This window comes from Hyperoodon ampullatus (assembly GCF_949752795.1).
Source record: "Hyperoodon ampullatus genome assembly, chromosome: 2".
Taxonomy (NCBI): Eukaryota; Metazoa; Chordata; class Mammalia; order Artiodactyla; family Ziphiidae; genus Hyperoodon; species Hyperoodon ampullatus.
The window spans coordinates 16,232,487-16,258,258 of NC_136915.1; the positions used below are offsets into that span (position 1 = coordinate 16,232,487).

At 41.3% G+C, this 25,772-nt stretch overlaps 1 protein-coding gene across 2 annotated transcripts; it reads left to right on the forward strand.

The window, feature by feature from the left end:
• Positions 1-944: 944 nt before the first annotated feature.
• On the forward strand, positions 945-25,772 carry OTUD3 (OTU deubiquitinase 3; the record flags this gene model as incomplete). 2 transcript variants are annotated; one of them, XM_079698407.1, is made up of 8 exons in its annotated part: positions 945-1,180; positions 7,814-7,962; positions 12,946-13,058; positions 16,642-16,764; positions 22,169-22,300; positions 22,852-22,948; positions 24,293-24,477; positions 25,482-25,772. In XM_079698407.1, the coding sequence occupies 8 exons, from the start codon at positions 960-962 to the stop codon at positions 25,656-25,658; spliced, it is 1,197 nt and encodes a 398-aa protein (XP_079554533.1). In that variant the 3' UTR covers positions 25,659-25,772. The 2 variants fall into 2 exon arrangements, with proteins under 2 accessions (XP_079554533.1, XP_079554534.1); XM_079698408.1 differs by having other exon boundaries at positions 960-1,180; positions 22,175-22,300; positions 24,272-24,477.

A 25,772-nucleotide genomic window follows, 5' to 3' on the forward strand; every position in this document is an offset into this window, starting at 1 on the left:
TATGTCTCATTGGAATCTGGGCTCCCTGAGGGCAATCGCCATGTCTCTTTGATTCAGTGTTACATCTGGCATCTACCACAGGGGCTGAAGTGAGAGTTACTTACACACTGAAGATAAGTACAGACATTAGTTGAAACTGAGGAAAGGGAGGCTATTCCAAAAGGGGAACTTGTAGGTAGAGAAAATAACATCATTAAGGGCAGAAACATTAGGAACATTCCCAGAAATGGTGAAAGAGACTGGTTAGAGGGTCAAGATGTGGAGGAGACAGTGGCATCACTGTGGGAAGAGAGAGTTAAGAAAGAGGGTCCAGGATGAGGGAGAAGAGGGGATTACAGCAGGGAGGGGATTATTGATGGAGTTAGCTTCCAGGGTACGTGGACGTGGATTAGGGTTACCAACTACCCTGGTTTACCTGGGGCTGTCCCCGTTTAAAAACTGAAAGTCCTGCACCCTTGGAAAACCCTTAGTCCAGGTAAACCTGGGCTGGTCACCTTACGGTGGAATCAAGATTACAAGAGGAGCCAGTTTTGGACAAGGGCTACCTCTCCCTGAGTTATGAGGGAAGGTAGAGAAGTAGAGAAAGCCAGGATTAAATAAAGTGTATGCGCTTTAGTACCCCGGCTCTCCTTGACCTTTTCCTGCTTTGTTCTCTCTGGTCCCACCGGCTGCTCACTTGGAGTACCACCCACCGATAGGGGGAGGAGCGAAACAAACAAAGATGGGTTCCCCTCTAGCTCTCCCAGGCGAGCTCTCTATGGCGCCTGTCTGCCTAGCCGGGCGGAGGGGCGGGGTTCCATCACATGACCTGGGTCCCCTGCGCCGGCGCAGGCGGGGTTGCAGTGTAGCCGTTGCCGGGCTCCGTAGCCTGCGCCGCTTCGCCTCCTGGGCACTTGAGGCGGCCGCCCGGCGGTCCTGCGGCTCTCCCTCCTGCCGCTGCGGGCCGCGGGGCCAAGGCCATGTCCCGGAAGCAGGCGGCGAAGAGCCGGCCGGGCAGCGGCAGCCGGAAAGCCGAGGCTGAGCGCAAGCGGGACGAGCGGGCGGCGCGTCGGGCCCTGGCCAAGGAGCGGCGGAACCGGCCGGAGCCCGGCGGCGGCGGCGGCTGCGAGGAGGAGTTCGTCAGCTTCGCCAATCAGCTGCAGGCCCTGGGGCTGAAGCTGCGGGAGGTGCCGGGGGACGGGTGAGGCGGGCCCGGGAGCGCGGGGGGGCGGCGCCGGGGGACCCGCCGGGCATGGCGACCGTCGCCGGTTCTCGCCCATCCATTCATCGGGCGGCCCCGAGCGCCAGCTGCGAGCCAGCCGTTTCCTAATGCAGGGGGTCCGGCGGCGAGCGAGGCGGCCAGGCCCCTCCCCTCGAGACGCTCGAGTAATCCCCCAGTTGCCCTAATCGTGGCAAAGGTTCCAAGCAAACTGTAAAGGGGTCCTGAGAGAGAATACTGGAGCAGGTCTCCTTTAGATCGGTGCTCAGGAAGGCCCCCCTGGAAGGTGACATTTAAGCTGAGACCTGAACGAATGAGATGGAGCCAGTCAGCCGAAGAGCAGGACCGCACGGAGAGCGGTCGTAATGACCATCAGACGAATAGAAAGAGGCGTAAGCCCCACTTGGTATAACGCTTGGCCTCCTTTTGAGTCCTTACTGTTGGATATTGCCCTCCTTTTACGCTTGGGAAATTAGGTCTGTGAGGGCCTGTTGTTTACTGAGCTGAAGGCAGCTTCTCTAATTCTTACTTATATGGGCTTCAGTTTCTCTGTAAGCAATGGCGCTTACCCAAGTTTGCTTGGGGTTTAGACTGGAATCTGTGTACAGCTTTTTTAGGGAACACGGGATAAATAAACGGGGTGGGAGGGAGGGAATGGGCGAAGGGAAGGAAAAATGGCCTCAGGAAGGGGCATATGGATCCAGGAGCATGGAGGGAAGAAGAAAAAGGGTAGGGGAAAGGGCAGGAGATCAGTTAGCATCCCCATTGCAGGGGTAGGTAAAAGTGAGTCTGGATGCCAGAGTGTGGCACTCTTGAAGAGATAGTATTAATAACAGCCTGGTTGTTTTTGTTCCTTCATTTGGGCATTTTTGTTGAATGAATGAATGAATATCATAGAGGGAGGCCAACTAGACCCTCAGCAGGGCCCCTCAAAGAGGCATTTTCTTAGTGGAGTCGCTACAGTTAAAAGCTTGCTTTGCTGGGTCTTGCCTTTAGCCTAGTACCTTGATTTTTGTCAAATATAGTTAATAAATATTCAGGGCCTTATTTATCCTAAGCAAACTCACAAGCACAAGACATTGCTCTATAAACCGAAATACCAGTTGAGTACTTTACGGTGGGATTGGGCTGGGGTCTGCTTCTTCCTTGCAAATGACTGGTTTGCTTGTGTCTGCTGTACTGGGCATGGGCTTCCCACTGGCAGTGTATCCAGGAAACTGAAGTACTCAACAGAAGATTGCTTATGAGCAGGAATTGCAGCACAGAGATGCTGGGAACACATTGATGACTAAGATAATGTCCAAGCTTAGAAAGAGAGAGACATAACAGCAGGTCTCAAACATTTTGGTCTCAGGGTCCCTTTACACTCTTAAAAATTACTGAGAACTCCAAAGAGCTTTTGTTTATGTGGGTTATAGGTATCAATATTTACTATATTAGAAAGTAAAATAAAAATTAAAAACATAATACACAAACACACATTATATTAACTTTCAGAGTGATAACATTGAATATCATATATCAGGTAGCCTCTGGAAAACTCCACGGTACACTTGTGAGAGAATGAGAGTGAAAAAGATAAATAACATCTTAGTTTTGGGCTCATGGATACCCTGAAAGTTTCTCAGAGATACCCTCCCTTCCCAAACTGGGCCACACTTTAAGAATGGATGATATAAATAATTAAAATGCAAGTTGATATATTCTTAACAGTGACCGATGATAGTGGTACTATTGAGAAGGAAGTTGCCAACACTCCCAGAAGTGGTCAGGGAAACCTTGTTCATTCATCAAATGTTCATCAAAACCTACCGTGTGCTAGATGCCTTTCAGAGGAGGTCGTACTCAGACTGGGTCATGAAGGACCAATAAAAATCCAATAAAAATATGCCAAGAGACCATTCCAGGCTGAGGAGTAATACATGTAGAGGCCCAGGAGCACATTATTTTTGAGACATCTGCAAGTTGTTTAGGATGACAGGAGTATAGGGTACAAGGGCAGAAGTCAGTGGCAGTCAGGCTGCAGAGGCAGAGGCCAGCTTGACTGCAACGCTCATGTCTCTCACTTCTGACGTCCCTATTCTTTGGACAATGTTAGATAGATAAAATGATAATGATAATTTCTCCTTTGGGGGCTCCATGAAGCTAACCCCTTTCTGTTCACAAATTCTTCCCATGGGTGCCATGGACTGTTCAGCCCTCTTTAGTATTGTGGTACTTTTGGATATGGTGATGACAGGCTTTATCACTGTGCAGTGGATGGTGCTTCCTGTGTATGTTACAGGTTAGTGGGCATCAACAGATTCTTTTATTTGTTAACATTATTGAGTACTCTTGGTGAAATATAAAGTTATGGTAATAAAAAAATAGTTGACAATCTCCACTCTTCTGTCTTTCCATTCTGGTCTGATTACAATATTGAGTAGCCTGAGATAGCATCTCACACTATATAGGCGTATTCATTGTTGGCAGTATGGTACTTGTAGCATTCTGGAACCTTCGGGTACTTGGGAAGACATTAGCTGGTGTTCTCTAAGGTAGCCTTTACGTGAAACGAATCAAGGTAGCATAGATTAATCAGGGAGCTACTTATGGATTTTTGTAATGCATCGTGGCCCGCCTTCATATTTGTTGTGTTATCTGGAGGGTGGACATAAATTGGATTCAGTTTCAAAACAAGAAATATTTTAACCTTGGTGTTGTCCTTAAAAACATGATTGGATGTAGCATGAAAAGAATCGCTAATTGGATTAGGCAGTACCATATTAACATGTTTCTGAACTATATCCAGTTGTATCTTCCTAAATGTAGCCTCAAAGTACATTGCTAATTAGTAGTGTTCCAATATTAAAGCATTAAAGAATCACTAATTTTAGCCATTTGTCTCCGTCTCAGGTTGTTTTATTTTGAAAGTTTTACCTTATTTTTATAATCGTAGGATCTAAGTGCTAGAAGGGCATTCACACTTTGTCATCTTGTCTGATTATCCATTAGTACCTGCATCACCTGTACAGCAGCCTCATCTTTTATGTCTGGCTCAGTGGTTTTCAACCTTGGTGGCACAATAGAATCACTTGGGGAACTTTGGAAGAAATACGGCGCCTGGGCACTCCCTTAGATCAGCCACACCAGAATCTCAGGCAGTGGGGCCTGGTTAGGGATAAGTTTTAAAAATGTCCACATGTGATTCCAATGTGCAGTATAATTGAGAACTGCTGATTTAGAGTCTAGATCCTAGACTAGTGTTTCTCAAACTTTAACATACAACAGAATCACCTAGAGGGCTAATTAAACCCTCAGGGGGAAGAGATTGCTGGGTTCCCAACCCCAGAGTGTCTGACTCAGTAGGGCTGGGGTTGGGCTAGGGGGCTCAGAATTTTCATTTTGAACAAGTTCTCAGGTGATGCTGATGTTGCCACTCAGGGGTCACACTTTGAGAATCAGTGACTGAGACCAGCACTTCCTGATAGAAATAAAATGGGAACCACATATGTACAATAATTAAACATTTTTCTGTTAGCCACATTAAAAAGGTAAAATGAAACAAGTTTTTAAAATAATGTTCAAAAGTGTAAGTCTTTTACAATTACAGCACACCTCAATTTGTATTAACAACATTTCAAGTGCTTAGTAATCACCTGTGGTTAGTGGCAACCATATTGTAGGCAATTCCTGAGGCTTGTCAATAGAAATGTACAAAATCCTTAGTCTGTGCAGTCTGTCTCTATAGACCTAAAAATAAAATTACCTTTTATTTGTCAAAATCTGTGTCTCTGTAGCTTCCTTGTTTTAGTTTAGTTTTATTGTACAAGGATAACATCCCTTTCACCATGACGAATAGTTGGAGGCAGCTATCATGTCCCCCTGAGCTTTCTTTAGGCTAGAAGTCACTCGTTTATGTTCTTCATATTATTTAGTTTAAAGCCACATCAACTCATCTGAACCTATCTTAAAAATGTAGTAACTAGAATCATAAACAGTACTTTAGCTGGGGTCTGACCTCAAAGAACAGAAGAAAATCTGACCCTCTCCCCCGACTTTTCTGCATACTTACTGCCATTACTGCAGCCTAAGAGCCCGTTAATTTTTTTTAATGTCTAACGTTGCAGTATTGTCTCATGCTAAATTACTGACCACCCAAAACCCTTAATTAATGTAATTGGTTATTTTTGTGAACTCAAATGCAAGACTTTACATATATCCCTATAGTGCAGTGGTTCTGAAGTGGGCATGATTTTTTCCCCAAGGGAACATTTGACAATGGCTGGAGATATTTTTGGCTGTTACAACTGGCAGGAACATGGTGATAGTGGTGTTACTGGCATCTAGTGGGTAGAGGCCAGGGATGCTCCTAAACATCTTCCAGTGCACAGGACAAAGGATTATTCCAGAATGTCAACAGTGTGTGGGGGCGGTGAGAAGCCCTGCTGTAGTGTATTGGGTGAGGAGGGTGTGGACTCAGGAAACAGCTGGGATCTCCTAGAGGCCCTTTGGGCACTGGCTGCACTGTTCTCATGAGGATCGTGAGTGCTCTTGCTGGGCTCCTTAAGGGAACCTAGGTCGTTTTGTAGAGTTTGTTCACATTTCATGTGCTACTATCTTGTAACTCTGTCAGAAAAGGAAGTGATTTGTCTATCTTGATTTTTCATTTTGACTACTTGTTTTTAGTGAGCTCAAGGAAAGTTTGGTAAATATAGAAAAGTATATCAAACTAAGTTTAACAAATAATCCTAATTCCACTCCCCAGGGATAACTGTTACTAACATTTTGGTGCCTGGGATTGAATCCTGGGTCCACCACCTACTGATTTTGTGACCTTGGGCAAGTTACCTTAGGGGGATAGTAATAGTGCCCATCTCATAGAGTTGTAAGGACTAAACACATTTAATACATATAAAGTGTTTGGAACAGTCCCTGGCACATTGTAAGAGCTGTTTAAGTGATGGTTTCAGTGCTTTTTCTTTGCATACATTTGTATGTGTTTCTACATCTGTGTATATAGTATACAGATGAACATGCTTGCACTCATGCAGTATATACAGTTTGATACCTACTTTTTTGGCTTATGTGGAGAACATTTGCCTCTGTTGCTGACAGTTCATGGAAAGCATGTTATTTTCTGTAGAACACCATGAATTTTGATATATCAAATGTAAAGCAACTAAATATGTAATTTTGCACCAAATCATGCCTTCTTTTAAACTGGATTCAAGAATAAACTAGTGGTGGCAGATGTTAAAGTTTTAAGAAAAGTTTGAGAGAGAAGCTTAAAAAGAAAAGTTTGAGAGAGAAGCTTAAAATTGAGAACATCTTATCCATTAGCTTACTTTATTCCTGTGGTTGGAAAAAGACTGCCATTGTTAGATTTTAGCAACAGACCCCTCATTCTAGTGTATAGAACTGTTATGTTCCAGTCCCTTCTAGAATGTTGCCCCAGATTGATGCAGGGTTTCTTGGATTCTAGTTTGTAGAATCTGTTGTCTAAATTCTCCCCTTCACCCCACCAAAACAAACAAACAAAAAATATATATATATCTCCTTATATGTTTGAAGAGATTCCTACCTCTCTATTACTTTCTGTTGAAAACTCACCTTTCTGAGTTGAAAAACAGAAAACCTCCGTCACCTGTACATTTAGGTTTGAAGTCCTTCCAGAAGTGTGGTGAGTTTATATTTTGGAATTAGAATATCGTAGGTTTTCATTTGGAAGAGTAAACAGTTTGGTGTGAAAGTGGACAACTGTTTGGCTTCAGAATGGCTATTTCCTTAGTTTTGAGGGTACCAGATTGTGTTTATCTTGTTTCAGTCTCTGTGTATCTGGGCTCTGTGTTTGTGGTATAGTTCGGAATTTTAGAAGCCTTTAAGGAGTTTGAAAGTAAAGATAACTCTTACAATTTATTACCAGCATTTTAATTTTAGAAACAAAACAGAAAGAAAACTTGGAGAGTTTTCATTTGACAGGAATAAGAACAGCATTGTGGCTCCTTGGGTGAGAGGTGATGAGCCCAGGAGGGAGAGTGTCCTTGTGAACCATGCCTGTGTGTTGTCCAGGTGCTCTTCATCCCACAGCTTTCCCCACTGTGTCCTTAGGACTCAAACAGGATGTTCAGTTCAGTTGTTTCTACTGGGAGCTTGACAAATTGCTATCTTTTTGGTACTTGTTAGGTGAATAGCTGAGCAGCCATAGTGAAAGGGTTTCAGAAAAGAGGCAGTAGATATGATTTATTATTTTGGAAGGGGATCTGGGAGTCATAGCCCTTCGGTGTGGAATGGCCTGTAGTGTCTGGACCCTGTCTTCAGGTGGTTAGTATATCCCCAAACTTCACTTGTTGAAGCAGCGAAGGTACAGAGAAGTTCAGTATCTCTCCTGAGTCAGCCAGCTGGTAAGTGGGGAATAGGATTCTTATTTGATGCCTCTCAAAAAGGTAATGTGATTGAATATCTTCCCTAGTGCTCTCCCGTCTGGTATCTGGGAGGAACCTGGACAGTCAGAGTTGAGGCTTTATCTCTTTTCTGTGTGAAAGATTTCCATGGATGGCCTAGCATGAAGCATCATTGTTTTAGATGAACTAAGTTCATTTTTAAAAGGTCTTGACCAGCGTTTTGTTTTGATAGCAATTGCCTATTCAGAGCTCTTGGTGATCAATTGGAGGGACACTCACGAAATCACCTCAAGCACCGACAAGAGACAGTGGACTACATGATAAAGCAGCGAGAAGATTTTGAACCCTTTGTAGAAGATGACATTCCTTTTGAGAAACATGGTAGGTTCACCGTGGGACACTGGATCCTCCAGGAGTAATGCATTGGGTAATTAAATCCATCAGCATCCCCTACCCTCCCAGCTAGGGGTTTGATTACATAAATTATGGCATTCATTTATTCAACAAGTATTTATTTGTCTGCTCCATAATAGGCAGCGTGCTAGACAGTTGGGAATCATTAGGTTTAGATGTAGATGTCATTAATAAAAATGATGATGTTGGGAATTCCCTGGTGGCCCAACGGTTAGGGCTCCATGCTTTCACTGCCGAGGGTGCGGGTTCGATCCCTGGTTGGGGAACTAAGATCCCCCAAGCTGTGTGGTGTGGCCCCAATAACAAATAAATAAATAAGTAAAGTCTGAAAAAGAAAATGTTGATGTTAATTAACCTGAAAAGCTATTCGTGACTTCTTATAGTGGTGGGGAGGGAGGGGGGAAGCAGGTTATAAACTAGTGTGTATAGATTGATCCTATTTTTAAAAGATGTATGCACACAGAAGTCTGGAAAGATACTAACGTTTTATGGTTAATTCCTGGCTCCGTTTATTTTTCAGAAACCACTCACTCTTTCAACAACTTTTGTTAAGGGGAGATAATAATAGGATCTAATTTATAGGGGTTTTTGGTAAAGGTTAAATTAGTTAATACAATTAAAATAAGTTCTTAATAAGTGTCAGCCATCTGGGGATGATGGGACTATGAGTATTTAAATTATCTTCTGTAGATTTTTCTGATTTTTAAATCATCATGCATTACTTTTATAATCAGAAAAATCAATAAAGTCATTTAAATTTTTCCCCCCAAACCCAAACACAACCTGGTTTCTTTGAGGCAAGTCAGTTAGTGACTTAAATTAGTTCCTTAATAGGCTCAAAGCTAGTAAGAAAATACTAGCTTTTAAGCTTTGATTTTTGACAGATATTTACTGAGAATCTGCTGTGCTGGGTGCTGATATATTTATGTTTTACAAATAACATTTTCATTACAGGTCTCACAGTCTTGTCTGTCTCTTATCAGGAAAGAGAATCATTCTGCGTTTTAGAGCGCTAACTCTGGGAACCATGTCAGGAGAGGATGGGGAGAGAGACTGAGAAGGGAGATGAGTTAGAGAGCTCTGCACATTGGCCAGATGAAAGCATAAGAGTGTCTCCACCAAGGCAGCTACTGGGGATGACGAGTGGCGTCCAGACGGGGACACAGTTTGGCAGTATAATTGACAGGACTGGGGAGGTGATGGGGGAAGGGGAGGGGTGGGGGAGACAAAGGAGATTCTGAAGTTTCTGCCTGGGGAAAGACCAAGTTGCTGTACTGTTAATAAGCTAGAGGGCAGCAGGAGGAAGACATTTGGGAGGGAAGCTATCTGTGATCCCAAAGCCCTTCTCTTTCCTCCCCGGGAAAGAACTCATCCATTAGGCACAAGCAGCCAAAGAGAAACAGTAGCAAAACTCCAAACCAGTAGTTTATTCTAGTCATAGTCACGGAGTTCTGATGGTCCTCTTTTTGGATCACTTTTTGTCTAGCAGACACCAGTTCGTCAGATGGTCAGCAGTTTACAAATTAAATGTGGGTATATGGAGCAAGTTTGGGCGTTTAATGCCATATAAAATGAGTTGTGTCATTGATCCAATTAAAATATTTTAGGTGAAGAGAGTTTTTAGTTTGTGACTTGAAATTCCACTTTGAACATCTTCAGTGGTGTTCATGTGGTAGATTTGGGGTATGGCAGGACCCTAGGCGTATGGTGGGAAGGTGTTTTCATGAAATGTTGCTGTGCATGCCTGATGGTTGGTTGGTGCTTTATAAGAGTTTGAGTATCATAGAAGTGGGAAGTGACTCTGACTGCCATAGCAGAAGGGAAAAGAAACCTAGAAGTCTGCACATTCTACTTGTGTGTCAGTTGAAGACTAGACTTGTTACATTTATCACTCTTATAGTTATGTTTTTAATGTCTACCTTGTTATACTGTGAGATTCTTGAGGGCAGGGACCGTGTCTTTTCCCCACTGTGGCAATGGCTGGCATGTGGTAGGCACTCATATTTGTTGACTGAATCATTGAATGGCTCACTTAACTCTTCAGGACCTGGTTACTCTTGCATCTGGCTGTGTCTTTAGGATTCTTTCTTTCCTTTAGACCGTGGCTTTGGAGAATCGGCATCATCTTTTCCCTAGCTAAACAGATACCCAGATCAGAAACCTGAATGTTCTAAATGGCTTCTCTCCCTCCCTCCTCATACCCAGTCATTCATTAAGTCTTGTCACTTTTACCTCAGTGTTTTTTTTCTCATTCTACTGTCTCATAGAATCAGGCCTCTTTGGCCATTTGCCTAGATTTCTTCAATACTCTTTGCCTCCTGACCCCTTCAGTTTGTTTTCCACATTGCAGCCAGAGTGGTGATCTAAATGGACATTGAATAGGTCTTCCCCTGTCTAACACCTGTTGGCAGCTCCCCATTGACCTCAGGAAAGGACCAACTCTTTAGCCCTTTATGATCTGTGATTTTCTTCTTTCCCTACCCTCTTCTCTTGTCATTTCCCAGTATATTTTCTTGCTTCCCCACCCTGCCATCTCAGCATTCTGAGTCCCTGCCAATACTGTGTAGTCCACAAGCTCATCATGCTCTCTTTCTCACTTCTGCTTGGAACCTCATCCATTCCTCTTCTGTCTGTCTGTCTTTTACCTGCCCTTTGGGAAGCAGTGTAGTTGTCTCAGCTGAGAAGCTTATCTGGTACACCTTACCTCCCCTCCCCACTGGTCAGACTGGCTTATGTTCCCCACCTGGAGTTAGCCAACCTGCAAGGTTTAAGGACACAGTCTTACACAAGACTTCCTTGACTTCTGACACCAGCTGCAAGTTTGTGGTTTCCCAGAACCACTCTCAGGTTTGATAATTTGCTAGAAAGACTCAGAGAACTCACTGAAGGCTGTAACACTCACAGTTGTAGTGTGTTACCAGGAAAGAATACAGATCAAAATTAGCCAAATGGTAGAATCTGGGAAGGTTACACATTTTACAAAGAATATTGGCAACCAGGGACCCTCACCCAAACTTCAGTGTCCAGAATTTTTATTAGGGCTTCATTATGTAGATGTTATTGATTGATTGCCTAAGTGGTTCAACTCAGTCTCCAGCTCCCCAGTCCCCCAGGTCTTTCTAATATCACACGGCCAGAGAGGTCCACCATGAGTCGCCTCATGCATAAACTTAGCATCAGCTGTCAGCTGAGGCTGAGGGGCCTACTGTGAATAACAAAGACACCCCTATCGCTTGGGAAATCCCAAGGGTTTAGGGGTTCTCTCCCAGGAGCAGGGGATAAAGGCCAGACCTCTCTTTGGGTAAGGCCACGTTCTTTACTACATGTTTCTTTCTTAAAGCACCTACACATCAGCAGTGTCCATTTTCTTGTTGTTTGTTCCCCACTGGTTATAAACTCCTTGAGGGCAAACTGTGACAGGCTGTATAATGGAGTGGCCAGGAGCCAAGGTCTTGGAGTCAGGATGCCTGGGGTGAAGCTCAGCTCGGCTCGTGACCTTGGACACAGTTGCAAACTACTCTGTGCCTTGGTTTCCTCATCTATAAGATAGTGTACATGATAATACCTTTTTTCAGGAGATTGTTTTGAGGATTAAAAGTGATTTGTGAGTTAGTGGGAATGTAAATTGTTACAGCCACTATGGAGAACAGTATGGAGGTTCCTTAAAAAACTAAAAATAGGGCTTCCCTTGTGGCGCAGTGGTTGAGAATCCGCCTGCCGATGCAGGGGACACGGGTTTGTGCCCCGGTCCGGGAAGATCCCACATGCCGCGGAGCGGCTGGGCCCGTGAGCCATGGCCGCTGAGCCTGCGCGTCCGGAGCCTGTGCTCCACAACGGGAGAGGCCACAGCAGTGAGAGGCCCGCGTACCGCAAAAAAAACAAAAAACTAAAAATAGAACTACCATACGACCCAACAATCCCACTACTGGGCATATACCCTGAGGAAACCATAATTCAAAAAGAGTCATGTACCACAGTGTTCATTGCAGCTGTATTTACAATAGCCAGGACATGGAAGCCACATAAGTGTCCATCGACAGATGAATGGATAAAGAAGATGTGGCACATATATACAATGGAATATTACTCAGCCATAAAAAGAAACGAAATTGAGTTATTTGTAGTGAGGTGGATGGACCTAGAGTCTGTCATACAGAGTGAAGTAAGTTGGAAAGAGAAAAACAAAAGCCGTATGCTAACACATATGTATGGAATCTAAAAAAAAATGTCATGAAGAACCTAGGGGCAAGATGGGAATAAAGACACAGACCTACTAGAGAATGGACTTGAGGACATGGGGAGTGGGAAGGGTAAGCTGGGAAAAAGAGAGTGGTAGTGTATAAATGAACATATATACACTACCAAATGTAAAATAGATAGCTAGTGGGAAGCAGTCGCATAGCACAGGGAGATCAGCTCTGTGCTTTGTGACCACCTAGGGAGGGTGGGAGGGAGGGAGACGCAAGAGGGAAGAGATGTGGGAACATACGTATATGTATAACTGAAACTAACACACCATTGTAAAGCAATTATACTCCAATAAAAACGTGAAAAAAAGTGATTTGTGAGAAGAAATTAATAAAATCTGAAAGAATATGAGACGTGAGTAAGCGGTGCTTGACACATAATAAGCATCATTAATGCAAACTGTTACGGTTATTGTCACATTTCCAATGTCTCTCATAGAGTTAGGCATTTAGGAAGCATTCAGAAAATATCTATTGAAGGAGTGAATAAATGAATCCTTTCTTTATGAGTGATTGGTACCCTTCTGAGTAGCAGTCTATGTACTGTTTAACCAGCTTCAATTCGTAGACTGACAAAGCTAATGGACTTTTTCAGGTATGTTCACCGTTTCTCATTATTTAGAACTAAATTATACCAAAGCATGTTTGCATTTGGATTTTTCTGTGATAAAGACTTCATTTTTCTTTCTCTCTTTCCATGCAGTGGCCAGTTTGGCAAAGCCTGGAACATTCGCTGGCAATGATGCAATTGTAGCCTTTGCAAGAAATCATCAGTTGAATGTGGTGATTCATCAACTTAATGCCCCTTTATGGCAGGTAGGTCACCTATTCAGGAATTTATGTTAAGCTCTTGTTTATAAATTAGCTTTGGGGATGTCCTCAGATGATGGGACTTGACTTATGATATTGAACTATGCAGGGTAACTTGGACTGTGAGCCTAACCCAAGATGGGAAGCTTGTGGTGGCTTGGAATTAAACCCTGCATTACAAATGGAGTCTGAAGTATAATTCAAAAACCTTTAAAATGCCAGAAATGTTACTCAGCAGTCAGTTAATTGGGTAGTTTGGGGTGGAGAGCCTCCTGTGGAAATAACTTAGATAATTTTGTAAAAATATCTCAATGAGAATTTAAGGGATTTGCATACATATTCTAGTTTGAAATATACCTGTTCCATGTATATGTTTTTGTTTTTTAGATGGAGGAAAACAAAGACCAAATTCACTATAATAGCTGTTGCTAAAAAGAATTTCTGAACAACAAAAATTTATTTCATGGCCTAGGGTGTCAAGCTCTATTTCTGTGCCCTGCCCGGCTATACATAGCGGTTCCAATGGTTTTTCTACAGCAAGTAAGATTTTACAACAAATGTTGCGTTTGTGCTGTGGGATGGCAGAGCACGCTGCTGCTGAGTCGCTTAGGCCTTCCTTCCCCTCCTTTACCTTTGGTATTCTATTCTAAAGTACCCTAGTCTCCCAAACAGTCCATCAAACCAAACATTCTGGAGTACGGAAGGTCAGAGGTCGGGGTGAAACTGTACACAGACTACCACCCGTTGCTCGTCCTCCTTGCACTCAGAGCGCTTTTCACTTTGTGGCTCAGCTCCTGGAGTCTGGTCAGGTGATTCCTGTCAGTCTTCCTCTCTCCCCTGCTCCACTACTCCCCCATTTCTAACTTTGTTTTTTTAATCAGAAAGTAAAACATAATGATTATAGAACAATTTCAAAATTCAGAAAAGCCCATTGAAGGCAAATAAAAAAAGGCAAATAAAAATCACTGAGAGTCATCATACTCCCCAGAGATAATTACTATTAACATTTTAGTGTGTATCCCTGTTATTCACACACACTCTTAACTATAAAATCATTCATGTATGACTGGGAAGAGACTGTCACAATGTCACACGTTTTAAGCAAGTCTACACACATAGACACATCCATATGTGTATGTATACACACACTGTGTATCCCTATATATTATATTATTATCAAGGCAACAATGGCCTTTTTTCCTCCTTGGTTTCCTGTACCACCTGCATATATATTTCTTTGTAAGTTGCTTATTCCTTTGCTTAGCCTTTGCTCATTAAAAATAAAGTCATTTATAGAGATATAATTTACATGTAGCAAAATTCACCATTCTCTGGTGTATAGTTCTATGTGTTTTGACAGACATAGTCATGTAAATACCACCACTATCAATATACGGTATATTTCCACCACCCCAAAAAGTTACCTCATGCCCCTTTGCAGTCACTGGTCCCCTCCCCCCACTCCCAGATTCTTGTAACCACTAATCTGATTTGTCTCTTACAGTTTTTGCCTTTGCAGAATGTCATATAGATGGCAGTATATAGCTTTTTGTGTCTGGCATAATGTCCTTTTAACAAAAATTACACTACAGCAAAATAAATTAGATACTCCATGGATTGGTAAGGACTTTACGTTACAGGGATACAGTGAGCAGGATGGGAAACAATATCTGTACGTGCTGTTCTTTGGGGTAGTGTTGTCACGTGTACTGACACCGGGGAGAGCTATCGTGTTTTTCGTGAGCCTCTCTCTTTCTAAGGATGTCTTTGAGCCAAGAAGACTGGTTACCTCTCTCGTTGTCCCAATTTTTTGTCTTGAAATCTTTACTGCTTAGCAGAAGTCATCAAAATCATTGGAATATACAGCATAATGATCCTCTTCTTGAAGGAATATACCCAGGGCCAACTCAGTAACTGTAGGTTGCCTCTTCCTCCTTTGATAACCGTTTTTAAAGTTTCTTAATTATCTAGGTAGTTGTGGAAGATAATTCTGCATAACTAGATTTTTTTTTCAAATACATTTATTTCTGTAGGGTCCTCTCGCTAAACATTCAGAGGATATGTTTTTAAAATAAATACATTTCCTGTATACTGGAATTGTCTACTAGGTTTTCCCCATCTCTCCCCACCCCAGTGAAGCACCTTATAAAATTTGAGAATCGAAACTGAATTGGTTGCTACTGTCATGGGTAAGAGCTCTTACATTAATAATGAGGAGGTTTATACTCACAATGTACATTTTTTTTTCTGGCTACAAATGAAATATATGCTTCTGTAAACAATATAGACACGTGTGACTTAGAAAATGAAAGTCCTCTGTGATCTCCTTCTCCATGAGCATCACAATTTGGTGACTGTTCCTCAAGTTATTTTTTCTTATTCATAATGCATATATAGTGTTATTATTATTTAAATATATAAGTGCTTTAGGGATTATGTCATTCAGAGATTCTGATCAACTAATTTCCTTTCCAGTAGTCTTCCTGGGAGATCAATGGTGCTCTCTCTATTTTGCATGTGTCAAAACCAGACCCTCTGCCCTTTGAGACCTAGATATTCTACCTGGAGAAAACTTGGCTTGATTCTGACTTCTAGACCTGTGTAGTTCCTGTTTGTTCCATGGTTTTGCTGTGTTTTTAGACCACAGATATTGTTTAAATTAATAATAGTATCTTACTGCCTGTGACTTTCAGCAAAAACAAGAAGGAGGTGCTGATATTTTGGGTAACAAGTAGACAGTTACTGGGCTTTCTAAAGGACACATTCAGAATTACTGTAGAGTTTCTGTGGAGTTGGTGGTTTGGGGGGGATGCCCAGGCTCCACTTCAGGGCGTCTGTATTGCATGACTCCAGGGAGCACCATTCTGGTTGGATTGTGCTGCAGGGGCACGAGTCACACAAAACACCTTGCGAGTAGTGCTTCCAGGTTGTGCAGTGCAGTACTACTGCCTGACTGTGTATAATTTTATTTTGAAATTGATACAAGTGGGATGTTTGGAGTTTGTTGTTAATGTTTCTCAGTATGTGTTTGATGAAAAATGCTATTTTTGTTTTAAAAACAGTGTGGATTTACTGTGAAGCTAGTGAAGCATAAGTGTCAGGTCCTTCCTTTTTATGGGCCCCCCCTTCAAGGTCTTGGGAGGAGTCCTAGCAATTTTATACATGTACTTTTATATTCTTTTTCTCAAAGAGGGTCCCACATTGTTTGAGTCTCAAGCCCAACAAATCTGCACCTGCCCCTGGGCCTTCCCTCTTGGAAGGGACCCGTGCATTTGAGGGGCTGAGAGCTACTAACACTCCTGAAACTGAAGCTTATTTAACTTCATGGTAAATCTGCCCCTGGTTTTTGAATATGCATTTTTGTATGGATTTCCATCCATATAGTTGCCTATTAAAGCACAATGAATCATATATACATGAGCGGAAGAAAGATAATTCAAAAATTGCTTAGGACGTATCGCAGTCATATTCCCAATTCCTTCTATATAGAGCCTGTTGACTGGGCTTCCTGGGCAAGCAGGTGGCGTTTCTCTTCTGAAGTGGACACTGTGCAGATCCGCGCTGGCATCTCCCCTTCCTTTGCCCGCAGATTCGTGGTACGGATAAGAGCAACGTGCAGGAGTTACACATCGCGTACCGGTACGGAGAGCACTATGACAGCGTTCGGAGGGTCAATGACAACTCAGAAGCGCCTGCACACCTCCAGACTGATGTGAGTGAAGCCTCCGTTTTCTTCTCTGTTCTCAGCCCTGCAGGAACCAGGTCGAGAGCTGTGTGCCCTGGAGCTAAAAACCAGTGATGTTTTAATAGAAAGTTGCCTTTAAGAATCTCTGGGCTTGGGGCTTCCCTGGTGGCGCAGTGGTTGAAAGTCCACCTGCCGATGCAGGGGACACGGGTTCGTGCCCTGGTCCGGGAGGATCCCACATGCCGCGGAGCGGCTGGGCCCGTGAGCCATGGCCGCTGAGCCTGCGCATCCGGAGCCTGTGCTCCGCAATGGGAGAGGCCACAACAGTGAGAGGCCTGCATACCCGCCCCCCCGCAAAAAAAAGCATCTCTGGGCTTGATTTTTTTTTTTTAATTTTGTTAGTTCAGGTGAGAGCAGCAGATAAAATTATTGTTCTTTTGCTTTGCCTAACAGCTGACGGCTATGATTGCATGAATATAATTTATATAAACATTTAAAATAACTTGTATGTTTTAAAATTAATCCATGCTTTGTATCTAAAATTCGGAAACTATAGAAAAAGTAAAGAAGAAAATACAAAATGCACAGAATCAACAATTTTTGTTATTGTTTTCATATTTGTATAGCTTTGTTTCCTGCTTTTTTGCCATTAACATTATTTCACAAGCCTTTCCTCACATTATTAGACACTTTCTTTGTAATTAAAAAAATAAAGTAAAAGTCACTCTCTCACCCTTGTTTACCTCCCTGGATGCAACCAATGTTATTAGCATATCATAAAATTACCTAGAGATATTTTACATATCAAGCAAATATGTGAGTATGTGCATGTATTTCACTTTTGCTGGAGTACATTCTTCCTATCCACAATTGTAGCATCCTCTATATACTGTTCTGCACCATGCTTTTCGAGTGGAACATATCTCGGAGTTTAATTCATAGCAGTACATAAGGAACTTCCTAAATCTTTTTAAATGGTTCCATAGCATTCTAGTGTATGGATGCATTATAATGTGCTTGAATAGTCCCTTCGATGGACTTTTAGATGGCTTTCAAACTTTGCTTTTACAAACAACATGCAGTGCCTTACATGTATATCTTTTCACACATGTGCGAGTGTATTTGTGGAATAAATTCCTGGAAGGTTCTTACTACATCAGAGGACGTGTGCATTTATAATTTTGGTAGCTATTGCCAAGTTGCCCTCTGTAGAAGTCTTAATCAGTTTACACTCCCACTTGCAATATGTGTCTCTTCTGCACCTTTGCCAGCACAGTGTGTTATCAAGTTTTTAAATCTGTGTCACTGTTAGGGAAAAAATACTTTTCTTAACATAGTTTTAATTTGTATTTTTCTTATTAATGAGCTTATGCATCTTTTCTTGTGTTTAAAACCTACTTTTGTACTTTTTTGTGTGAACTGTATTCATGTTTTTTGTCCATTTTTTTTCCTGTTCAGTTTTCTTAATGATTTTTAGGAGATCATTATGTATTAGGGAAATTAGCCTCTATTTGTGGTATGAGTTGCAAATTTTTCACAGTCTGTCATTTGTCTTTTTATTCTTTCCCATATTGTCTTTGCTCTGAAGGAATTTTAAATTTTTATGTGGCTAAATTTATCAAGTTTTCAGGACAACATATAAATGTCTTCTGGGTTTTGGGTCATGATTAGGAAGCTCTTCCCACTCTGAGGTTAAAAAGAATTCTCCCATAGTTTACTTTAGTCCTTCTGTACTTTCATTTTTTAAAAGAAATTAGATCTTGTCTCTATTTGGGATTTATATTGATATACAGGTGTGAGGTATGGATCCAACTTTATATTTTTCCTTGTGGTTACCTAGTTGAACCCAAACTGTTTATTAATTACATGTCTTTTGTCCACTGATTTAAAATGCCGCTTTTTTCATATAATAAATTCCCATATGTAGTTGGGTCTATTTCTAGACATTGGTTCTATTCCACTGGTTTTACTCTCCATATGTTAATGTGTTCATTGTTTTAGTTAAGAAATAGTGTATTTTAAAATCTAGTAGAACTCTTCGCTCATTGTTACTTTCTTTTTTTTTTGATTTCCTGTATATTCTTGCTTTTTTTGTTTTATATATGAGTGTTAGAATATGTTTGTCTAGTTAAAAAGAAGTCCTGTTGATAATTTGCTTTTATTGGATCTCATTAAATTAATAGATTAACAAGCAAAAATTGACATCTTTATGATGTTGAATCTTCCTAGCCAGAAACCCGATAAGCTTTTTATTTGTTTCGTTGACTTTCTGGCAATCTGCGGGAGCACTTTTTTCATATAGCTCTTCCCCATTTTTTACTGAGTTATTCTTAGATGTTTTATGTTTTCTGTTCCTGTTGTTAGGAAAGGATCTTTTCCCCCTTTATATTTGTATGTATGAGATTTGTTAACAAAATGTTAATTATGTACATACCCAGCTATGCTACAGAATTTTCTTACTTTTTAATTGAGGTAAAATTCACATAACAGAAAATTCACCATTTTAAAGTATATGATTCAGCGGCACTGAAAACACCTATAAAGCTGTGTAACCACTTCCTCCATCCAGTTCCAAAACATTTTCATCACCGCAAAGAAAACTTGGTGCCCATTAAGCAGTCATTCCCCATTCCTTTTCTATCCCAGCCACCACCAGGCTACTTTCTGTCTCTATGGACTTACTTATCCTGGACATTTCTTATAAATGGAGTCACACACTATGTGACTTTTTGTGTCTGGCTTTCCTTAGCATAATGTTTTCAAGGTTCATCCATGTCATAGCACTTATCAGTACTTCACTCTTTTCAAGGTTGAATAATATTCCACTGTATGATATACCACATTTTGTTTATCCTTTCATCTGTTGACGGGCATTTGGGTTGTTTCTACTCTTTGGCTGTTGTGAATAGTGCTGCTGTGAATATGTGTGTATAGCATTTGTTTGAGTACCTGTTCTCAACCTTCTGAATATACAGTTGACCTGTGAACAACACAGGGGTCAGGGGTGCCAATTATGTGCAGTTGAAAATCCAAGCATAACTTATAGTTGACTCTCTGTATCTGAGCTTCCGTATCTGCAGTTCTGCATCTTTGGATTCGACCAATCGTGAATTGTGTAGTACTGTAGTATTTACTACTGAAAAAAATCTGTATAAGTGGAACGTGTAGCCCAAATCCGCCAACTGTATATCTAGGAGTGAAATTGCTGGATCATATGGTAATTCTATCTTTAACTTTTTGAGAAACTGCCACACTGTTTTCCACAGTGCGTAGCCGCACCATTTTACGTTCCCACCAGCAGCGTATCGAGGGATCTGCTTTCTCCACGTCCTCACCAGCACTTGTTATTTTTATTTCTTTTTAAAAGATACATGTACTTTAAAAGATTAGTGTATACATGTCAATCCCAATCTCCCAATTCATCCCACCACCTGCCCCCCCGCCAATGCTTTCCCCCCTTGGTGTCCATACGTTTATTCTCTACATCTGTGTCTATTTCTGCCTTGCAAACTGGTTCATCTGTACCATTTTTCTAGACTCCACATATATGTGTTAATATACTGTATTTGTTTTTCTGACTTACTTCACTCTGTATGACAGTCTTTTTTTTTTTTTTTTTTTTTTATTTATTTTATTTATTTTTTTTTTTTTTGTGGTACGCGGGCCTCTCACTGTTGTGGCCTCTCCCGTTGCGGAGCACAGGCTCCGGACGCGCAGGCTCAGCAGCCATGGCTCACGGGCCCAGCCGCTCCGCGGCACATGGGATCCTCCCAGACCGGGGCACGAACCCGTATCCCCTGCATCGGTAGGCGGACTCTCAACCACTGCGCCACCAGGGAGGCCCTGTATGACAGTCTTTAGGTCCATCCATGTCTCCACAAATGACCCAATTTTGTTCTTTTTTATGGCTGAGTAATATTCCATTGTATATATGTGCCACGTCTTCTTTATCCATTCATCTGTTGATGGGCAGTTAAGTTGCTTCCATGACCTGGCTATTGTAAATAGTGCTGCAGTGCACATTGGGGTGCCTGTGTCTTTTTGAATTATGGTTTTCTCTGGGTACCTGCCCAGTAGTGGGATTGCTGGGTCATATGGTAATTCTATTTTTAGTTTTTTAAGGAACCTCCATACTGTTTACCATAGTGGCTTTATCAATTTACATTCCTTATAAACATAGGATTTTCCAGAATTCTTTTTGTTTGGAGTAGTTTTTTTGTTGATTCTCTCTCTCTCTTTTTTTTTTAAGGTATAGAATTATATTATCTGCAGATAGCGATAACTTTTCTTCTTCCTTTTCAGTTCTATACTTCTAATTTTTCTTTTTTTGGGGGGGGGGGTGCTAATTGCATTGCTGTTACCTCCAAGACACGGTTAAATAATCATGGTGGTGGTGAAAATCCTTGTTGTGTACCTTACTTGAATGGGAATGAAGCATCATTCTGTGGATTTACCGTGGTTATTTAACCATACTCACACTATGAAACCTTTAGGTGTTTCCAGTTATTCACCACTCTTAGTGGCACTGTGAGGAGCGCTTTAACAAAAATCCTTTCTATAGTTGACATTATTTCCTTTGGATGAATTTCAAAGACTTGCTACACATAGCCAAATGGTTAGGGTAAATTTTTAGAATAGGTTGCTTTTTATTAACATTCTAAGGAATAGACTGACATTGCTGGAGTCCACTTACACTTTTACATGCAAAAAGTAGAAATATCTTTGCTCATTTCCTATCTCCCTGCATTAATAGCAAGCAGGGGGAGAAAGTGATTGGGAGCCACAGAGGGATGATTTTAGCTTTTCTGAAATGGGTTTAGGTTGTAAAGGCCTGTGGATACCAAGTGAGTGGCTCTTCAAGTTTTTAGAATTTGACAGGTACCCTTGAGTGTGGTGGTAGCACGTGAGGTTAAATGAGTCACGCTCACCTGTGATAATCTGGTTGGGACAGGAGCTCCAGCACATTGCAGCTTGCTGATGATCAAATAGGGCCTAGGGAACCAGATGAGAGTTGTATGTGTGTTTCTTCACGATGAGTTGTCCTGATGAAAAAGCTCATTGGTGCTAGTGTAGAGGATCGATTCTGTTACTAAGCTCCCAGCTCTGGAAACCAGCTGAGACAGATATGTGCTGTCTGAGTCGGCAGTCATTGCCAAAATGTTGGTCTGTAGAAGCTGTAGGCGCTCTAATGCCATTTTTACTGAACAGTTTATCCCATATCTTGGGCCTTTCTTTTTAATACTTCAGTTGTGGCCTGGAATCTCAGTGTCTGGATAAAATTTAGCCTAGTGATTGCTATTCCTTTAAGACTGTCGCTGGAATCTTTTCGCATATATTTAAATGTTTTTGAGATTAGAGAGTCTTCCTGTATTGCAGATTCTGAACATAGTTTGCTAGAGTTCATGATTATTACTCTTTCTGTGTACTTTAGTTTCAGATGCTTCATCAGGATGAATCGAATAAAAGAGAGAAGATCAAAACAAAGGGAGTTGACTTTGAAGATGACCTGAGAGATGAAGTAGAAGATGCTGTCCAGAAAGTTTGCAATGCAACTGGATGTTCAGTTAGTATTTGTCATGCAGTAACAGTGGTTTATAGACAGGCATTGCTGTGCCTAGTTTATCTGTTAGTTTTGTGGCATCACTCTAGCATGCTAACACCTGATGGGCCAAAATAGGCCCATAATATTTGTAGTTTAATTAGCTTGTGTGATACAGTTTAATGAGAGATGTTCATTCATTTCTCTTTTGTTTGCTAGACTTTATCCAATACTGTTCAAAATCCTAAGGAAGTATGTGGGTTTATTATTTTCTGACTAGTGCAGTTTTATAAGAATGCATTTTATTAAATGGTTATTTCAGGTGATTAACCTTACTGAAAATTAAGACATTTTCTAAATGGAAGGTCTGAAACCTTGCCTCAATGACATCCTTTTGTTTATTTTTAGAATAGGTTGTTTTTATTAACATTCTAAGGAATAGACTGCACATTGCTTGAGTCCACTTACACTTTTACATGCTAAAAGTTTATAAAATTGTTTGTCAGATTATTGATGTAGAGATAGGTAGAAAAGTATACCCAGAGTCTTGATGTGTTCCTTTGTTTCTTTCATAGGATTTTAATTTGATAGTCCAGAACCTGGAAGCTGAAAATTATAATATTGAATCTGCAATAATTGCCATGCTCCAGATGAACCAGGGGAAAAGAAATAGTAAGTCCATGATTGATATTTATAAGGTTTCAAAATGATTATGTTGGTGATTTTCCAAATACTTATTTTTAATCAAGTGACAGGTAATAATTATATTGTTATTTATTCATTCAGCAGCTTTGTATATGCAGGTGTTTTTTTACTAGGTGCCAGCCCTGTGTCAGGGAGAGTATAGTCTGGGGTGGGGAGGGGCTTGGTGGAGAGAGATAAGTAAATTGGTTTAATAAGACATAATGAAGTGTGGGTACAGGCTGCTAGGGGAATGCATGAAAAGGCCACCTAGCTCAGTTTTGGAGGAATGGAAAATGTCAGGGAAGACTTTAGCCTTTTATTTTTTATTTTATTTTATTTTTTTTACAACTTTATTGGAGTATAATTGCTTCACAATGGTGTGTTAGTTTCTGCTTTATAACAAAGTGAATCAGTTATACATATACATCTGTTCCCATATCCCTTCCCGACTTTAGCCTTTTAGAAATAAGATCCCGTTATAATACCAAAATGATCATTGAAATGGAATGGAGAGAAAAATTATTTTTCTAATGGAAATATTTAAATTACTGGCATCTGTCAACTGGTGATAATTCAGAATTTCTTTTTGCTTGAACTGAGTTTAATTCTGTGATTCAGAGGAAGGAAAAAAGATGTTAACATTGAACTGTTTTCTCAAGTTATTTATTTAAAATGATTTCAATATTTATTGCCAGACATTATGTGCCACATACTGTTCCTGGCATTATAGTTTTCTGATTGGGTATTTTATTATCCTCCTTACATATTTGCTATGCCTTCTTAGAAAGCTGTAAGTAACTTGGTCTTTGTGATTTTAAAATAACGCTATGCAGTGTCTGTGCTGTCCCATATGGTATGTACTTGACATGTGGCTAAGCGAGACTGACTGAGGAACTAAGTTTAAAATTCTTTTTAACTTTATTTAATTTTAATTTAAATAGCTACGTGTGGCTCGTAGCTACTGTATTGGAGAGCGCAGCTTTAGAGCTTGTTTCCTTTCTGGTTTTTGGATACAAATGAAAGATTTCCCCCTAAAAATTCATGTTAAAAAGTGGTTTAATCTAACAAAACAAAGCACTCAGCTGGTAGGAAGCTGATGATAAGACTGGTGGTCAACAGGTTATTTTAAAATTTATCTTCCGATTTTTACCAATTATTTTTTTCCTTATGTTCCCCACTGTATTGACTTGGTATTAGAATTTTGCCTCAAGGAAACTTGCTCTCCAAATGCCAGTGATTTAGGGACCCGGGTAATTTTGGAGTCATTTAATAATAATCGCATTGTGTAACTACCTTAGGTTTTCAATATAACAAAATATCTTTCTTTGGAAGATGCAGAGGAGAACCTTGAGCCCAGTGGCCGAGTGCTGAAGCAGTGTGACCCTTTATGGGAGGAGGGTGGCAGTGGCACCAGAATCTTTGGAAATCAGGGCTTAAATGAAGGCAGAACTGAAAACGATAAGTCTCGGGCCAGCCCTAGTGAAGAAAACAAGGCAAATAAAAATCACCTCCCAAAGGTAGGAAAGATGGGGCTGCAAGGGCAAATGGTGGGCTGCTGTAATTCGGTGGCGTGGAGGGAACTTGGAGCTCAATTTAGTGTGTGATTTTCTCTTGATCTATGAAAGTGGTTATTGTAGGAAATACGGGGAGTGCATGAGGGTCTATCATGAAGCGGAAGGAAGACCTCACTTGTCCTGCCTGGACTTTGCAGTGATGGCTAGAAGGAAGTATACCCTGAATTCATACTCATACACGCGGATCAGCTCCATTTCCCGCCTAACATTACTGCGTGCGTGGGTGCTTTCCATGCTAACCCATGTGATTGAATCCCAGTTTTTGTAAATACCATCACCTTTCAGTGAACATCTTTGTGTATAAGTCTTAGTATTTTGCATTATTTGCTTGGCTAGAATCCCGGAAGAGGAATGAACAGGTTAAGGGCATGGATATTTGAATCCTTTTAAGGTCTTTTGGTAAATCGTCAAATGCTTCCCCAAAGGGTTGTACTGCTCCCTTCCCAACCCCACGCCCACAAGTAGTAATATGACACGATTAATTTTACTGAATTTGGAACTTATCGTAAAGACTTTCACCAGGAAATTCTGAGCTCAAGATGCAACGTAATGTAAAAGGTCACAGGCAGAGGCTAAGATGTGATAAGCTTCTGAGGATTTTGTTAGGATCCCCTGGGGCAATAAATTATGTACAGGAAGGCATCCTGTGGCATGTTTGAGTGTTACCTCCTGCTGGACTAGGGTTAATGTTCCTTTAGGTCATTTTGAATTGGTTTATGAGGAGAATGGAATTGATTTTGTTTGCTAGCTCAGCAAGAGGGTATAAATTTACATGTAAATTTGAGCAGTAATGGGAAATAAATCATTTTTGGTCTGTTAGGTGGGTTTTCTCTGTTCCTGTTGAAAGGCAGTCTGTGCCCTTTGCATCTGTCAGCCCTGCATTTCCCGTCCACTGGTGCAGCCTGTGTCCCCGTGCAGGCGACTCAGGCGGCAGTCTTCTCTTTCAGGTCACAAACAAACAGAGGCGAGAACAGCAGCGACTAGAGAAGAAGAAACGACAGGAGGAGAGGCACCGTCACAAAGCCCTGGAGAGCAGGAGTAGCCACAGGGACAACAACAGAAGTGAAGCAGACGCGAGCACCCAGGTCACCTTGGTGAAGACCTTCGCGGCTCTCAACATCTGACTCTGGCCTCCTGGGAGTTGTGAGAAGGGAATGGAAAGCGGAGGGCCGTGTGCCAGGCTTTCCAGCGAGGCCATCCTTTTACAAAACGAAACTCAACCCACAGAATCACACACT